Source organism: Varroa destructor, unplaced genomic scaffold (genome assembly GCF_002443255.2).
Source record: "Varroa destructor unplaced genomic scaffold, Vdes_3.0 BEIS01000005.1, whole genome shotgun sequence".
Taxonomy (NCBI): Eukaryota; Metazoa; Arthropoda; class Arachnida; order Mesostigmata; family Varroidae; genus Varroa; species Varroa destructor.
The window spans coordinates 3600798-3606364 of NW_019211458.1; the positions used below are offsets into that span (position 1 = coordinate 3600798).

At 38.5% G+C, this 5567-nt stretch overlaps 1 protein-coding gene across 3 annotated transcripts in view; it reads left to right on the plus strand.

Moving 5' to 3' along the window:
* Window positions 1–2741: 2741 nt before the first annotated feature.
* Window positions 2742–5567, plus strand: part of LOC111251384 (uncharacterized) — a 5228-nt gene continuing 2402 nt past the window's right edge. Inside the window, exons 1-3 of one of the 3 annotated variants that reach the window (XM_022807904.2) lie at window positions 2742–3023; window positions 3219–3537; window positions 3749–3937. In XM_022807904.2, the coding sequence (XP_022663639.1) occupies window positions 2989–3023; window positions 3219–3537; window positions 3749–3937 (543 nt within the window). In that variant the 5' untranslated portion in view covers window positions 2742–2988. The remainder of the gene's footprint in view (window positions 3024–3218; window positions 3538–3748; window positions 3938–5567) is intronic. The other 2 variants (XM_022807903.2, XM_022807905.2) reach the window with 2 other exon arrangements.

Here is a 5567-nt window from a genome sequence, read left to right on the forward strand (position 1 = left end):
GACCATAAAGAAAAATAGACTTGCTAGTTGAGAATTCCAGCAGGTTCCACCCGTTCTCGTCCGGAAGACTAACGTATATCATTAAATGACTCGAATAATAAACATAAAACGTAATTATCGCATGAAATTTATGAAAAACCCGCGGAAAAATATTTAGTACAAATTTGCGACACTGTCGTACTACTCTTCGTCTGAATGAATTGACAGATATTTGTGTCATAAACACGCTTTCTTAGACGCTGACATATTACCCTTCTATTTAAATCTTCTAATTAAGAATTTTTACGACACTCTTCATATTTGCTCGTTAATTAAGAACGAAGGATAAACGAACGTTAATTAAGATTAAGTAAGTACGTTTCGTCGAACTAACGATCCTCATGTGAATTCTAGCGCTGTGGACGCGTCCTGGAGAAGTTCAGCGATCGAGCTCCGTCTCAAAATTGAAATCGTGTGAGGTTCAGGATCGAATTTATAAGGGGTCAAGGTAAAATAGATCTGATATGAAGCGATGAGATGTGATTCGATCTCACCAAAATAGCCCCTCAGCGGCCCTTTTTGGTTTCAGCCAGCTCCCAAGTAGATCTTTGTGTCTGTCTTGCATAGTCGGTAAGCACGGTGCTAAAAGGATGCGATCATTCCAGTTCTAAACGCTCTGTCGTTCAGAAGTCAAGTTCAAGTATGCCTAGAAGCATTCTTTGCTCCTCATATATAGACATATATTTTGCCGCTATTTTTACAATAGTCCCACAGTTTATACATTTGAGCACGTAAACATTTGATATCAGCTGTACTGCGTCTACGTAAGTCAGAGCGCCTCAGATTATGTTATAACATAATAACACAAAATTTTTATAATGAAATTTTGCATTAAACCATTCTGAGCTGAGTTGTTGTTGCCTCAATTGAGTAACATTTAATATCGACAGTTGTGCCCTTGATATTTGAAATGGTAACTGACAATGTATGGCTAAACACTGTTACAGAATGAATATGTTTGTACAACTTAAACTTATTCGTTAGGACAATAAACAATTGATTCAATATACTGAATAGAGTGGCTGATCGCTGCAAAACTAGAACTCGATCCGGCGAGCCTTTCATTCTGCAGATGGCTTCTCGCAACCTGCGAATTCCATTTAGCGCCCCGTGTGCGGTTGCAACATGGTAGTTTCTTGACGAATTAGGGCCTGTAGAATTAGAGAACCCAGAGCATCATTTTCGCCTAAAAAAATAGAATTCAATGCGTTGAATGTTTTAGATTTTTAGTTTTAATCTATATTTAATTTAAGTTACTTTAGGCATCATCAACACTTGCGCAATTTTTTTAGAAGACTTTAAATAAAATGGGCTCCAGTATGATACACGTGAGCACTTATCTCCTTGAGAGCGGTGTGGATAAGGAATCGACACATAGCATCCTATAAATCAGCATGTCAGGAAATCAGTCTGGCTGATCCTACCAATGTTTTACACTATGATGATACTTCGAAACATCGCTATCCGGCTAGAGAAATTGATCAAATTCTAGTTAGAAATGTACACAAATAAAAAAAAAACTGCACGGAAATTCATCGAAAGAAGCATAGAAGTTAATCAGAACGAAGGTGTCGTTGTATAGAACCAATCAACCGTAAATGCCTAGTGTGTGTATATTTCTTGCAAAAGACCTGTCTTTGAATTTCGTTACTACATTTTTTTTGCATATCTAGCAAAGTTACAACTCACTGAGGATGTAGACGCAGGCCGTTTCCTTCGCCAAAGGAAACTGCAACATCGACGTGGCGAAACGCCACATCGGAACACTGCAAGCCGTATATGCACTCGGACGTCGCATACGACTAATGGAAACTCATAGGGATCATGTGTAGTCTACGTTGACAGTACAAGGCCACTAAAGCTCAGCTAAAAAGCAAAATAGAGGTTAATGGAACAAACAGATATTCCATAGCTCTGTATGGAACTGCATGCTTCTTAAACGTTCGTCCCCTATTTCGATCTATAAGAGCGTCTAGGCTCTCAAAGTTTTTGCACCACAAACTTTGAAAGTCTAGACTTTCTCGTTTCGTAGCTTGAAATTTAGTATTTACAACCGCGGGCTTGGAAGCCGTGCTGAAGACGTGACATGATAATGCGCATTCTCCAGCGGACCTACTATGCATACGTAAGGTGTACTTGAAGGCGTCGCTCATAGCTAATGATCTAACTTCATTTGATACAGCCACAAATGAAAATGATAAGATTCCACAGAGAAGACAAGGTACCGAACTTTTTCCGTGATCGTCAGAGAACTTCTGCACAGACAACAGATCAGAATTACATGAAACTGTTTTCACAGACCTGCCCAAAAACTCTGGCAGCACTTCAGTGAAAATATGGTGTACATCATACACAAACTGTCGCTTGTGCGGTTGGCATGTAATACACGCAATAAAAAACGCAACCAGTGGCATTCTCCTACAGTGCTTGGCACAGCCATTTAAAGCATAGGATTTATTTAATAACTAGAGTACAACATTCATTCGTCTTGTCTTGCCAAAATTTTTTGACTTTTCTCAGAAATCGGGTTCATATATTAGACAAAATGCATCAAGACCCATCGAACTAGCTTGGCAGTTGAAGTAGAGCTTGATAATTTCCGACAGAAATAATGCTTTCCTCGTCGTCTGAGGGGTACAAATTTGGTTTGAACAATGTATTTCTCAATGAAAGTTATGTGGGCCAATGAGAGAATAAGTAAACTCAACAGTAAGGTTCATTCATATCTCGAATAGTTCGATGGACTGGAAAGCACCATGTATAATAACTAATTGAATGGATGAATTCGTATGAAAACTAAAAATATGAATGAACGCTTTTTCAAATCTCGCACGTGTTTTCTCCAAGCTGCATGGATCTAGATAATCGATGGAAGATGAATAGTAGTAATTCTACGCAGATAACAAGGTTCGCACAGCGTGCTGACCACTGGGCCTTTTGGACCGTCAAATGCCGCAACATAAAAATGAAAGCAAGACAAGAGGGTACGAGTCGTTGAGCCAGGGTCCTACTAATAACCTACGAAGCTTCAGGCAAAGACCTAAAATAGACATCGGCTTCGTGCTATGGATCTACATAGTAACACAGATATGAAATGCGATGTCGTAGGAGATGTTAGAAACGTGTGTAGCGTCCTTCTAGTACTCAGATCTAAATGATTGCGTTGTTTTACAAGGTAGGTTGCTATCAAGGATCTTCGGTCAGTCCGCAAAGACTAGACGACATAGAAGAAATCAGGACGATCGATCCAGCAAATCTCATCAGAGAAAAAAGTCAACGGATAGTCATTCGTCGTCGACCTGTTCCTCCGAAAATCGAACTCCGCTGAGTGTAACCGGTCTACGTAAGACAGAGGAATCTGAAAAGAAGCTGAAGGAACTTATACAGGCACTCACTGTCCACGTTTTGCCGTTATTGGAACAACCGCCTAAAGAAACAGAGGGCGCAACAGTTAGCAAAAATCGTGTTTTATTCGCATTAAATCATGCCGCAGAAAAGGTAGAATGTATGCGCAATTTCCATAAAATAAACCGGCTTTAAAGATCATTATATGGCCATGAGAACTGTGTGTGCGTTGAGGTAGAATACTTAGAGAAAATCGTCTTTCTTTAAAATTCGCAATTGAACGAATTCAGGTCAACTTAGGTTCAAGAAATCGCACATTTAACATTGAAAGGCTTGTAACTTTCGTCTGCTGGTTCTCTTACAGGCTCTTAAGAAAAAGAACGTCTTCGGTCGGCTTGAACAGTTACGCACAGAGGCGCGAGAGGCAGACAGCGTTGTAGCTGACTTTTTAGAAAAAGACTGCGATACCCGATTAGCTGCTATGGCACCGAAGTGCGCCGCCTGTGGGGCTCCGTGCAAGAAATGCACGGTGAGTTTTCTCCCGCTCACTAATGTAGGTTCCACAGGTCGCACTTACACATTTTTGACTGTGTGAAAATACATAAGATTTTTTGCATTAGAGTCGTAGCCACGAACCGATAACATCGCTTAAAAATTAAAAAATGTTTAGTCACAGAATTGAAGTGTAAATTTTTCTGTTAAAGCTGCTTTGTTCTGTAATTTATAATTAACGTGTTCGATTTTTTCCTTCCTGTCGTTAAGTCGAAGCAGGGATTGCCCCACGGATAACGGCGACAAGTCTTTTTTATTAACATTTCATTGTTCTGGAACATTAGATAATCTTTAGATTTAAATTAAATATTTTTCAAGTTGAACATGGTCATTGGTTTTTGATATAGATTGTCGATCAATTTCGATGATACTGCACTATACCATCATTGGCACGTTTTTCTCGAATGTTTTTGCATCGTCGCTACTTTCATAATATTTTCAAATTTGTATTTTTTACGTGGTTTTGCCTTGCATAGAACGTATCTGACACGTATCGATGCTTAAAATTAAGTGCAACAAACGAAAGGTACTTGCACGGTATTGTATGTGATCAGGAAGGGTGAGAAGCTCTGTTATGTGCGTTAGAAAAACAGAAATGTACATCGTAAAGTTACGTCTGCAGTTTGTATAATCTCAAGGTTCTGTTGAAGTTGATTTGCCCACGTTGAAGAGCGTTAATTACAATCTATGGAACCTGTTTGGAAGTTGGGAAGGGAGTTGAGAACGTGGCTATGAATTTTTTTAACGGATGCTTAGCCTACTGACCTGACATGGTCAACATTGATATTTCGGAAGGTGACATTTTGTTATTGTTATTGCAATAACAAAAAAAAAGCATTGGTAAATAGCATGGTATGATGCCTTAACACAAGTTGTTAATATAAACGCTGCTGGAGAACCGTTTATATATAATATATTATGTGTATACATATAAATATAATAAAGCCAGACCACTTCACTATAGCTTAACGTAGATGACGTTTATATTGACGGCTTATATTGGTTCCATCGTGTGGAAGCTGTGTCCCCCCCCCCCCCCTAAATAATTTGCAGTAATCCAAACAACGTAGATATATTCTGCATACTAAACCGATGAAATAGTTGTAGATCGTTTAATAGCAGTTCATTTCAAAGGCACCTCCCGATCCAATAGGCTTTGTTGTTAAGTGTGTACAAGCCAGTCACTAACAAAGCTAAATTTAAATCTATTTGTTGCCAAATGTTCTATCATACATTTTGGGCAAAACAATTCTCACGCCTTATGGTGAGAATTCAATTGGGTTAATATCACTGTTTCAATAGCCATACATTTTAGTGTAGTTTTATTGTCAGTATGTATGGTACATTTACGAACAGCTGGTATCCCCCAGTGGTGGAAAGCAAAGACGTTTAACAACAAGCTTGAAATTAAATTTTTTTTTATATTTTTTAACAAAAACGAAGATGTATTACAGGGTAAAATATATAGAATAGCTTAGCTAGATAATATAACTAGATAGAATAACAGCCTCTTCTTAAGCTTCTGAATTCAGACTTTGACTACGCATAGCGGATAGTGCGAGTATAGAGTTGCTCACTGAGTTTGGGTTATTGTGAGAGTTAATGTGAACTGAAATATCAATTTATATATA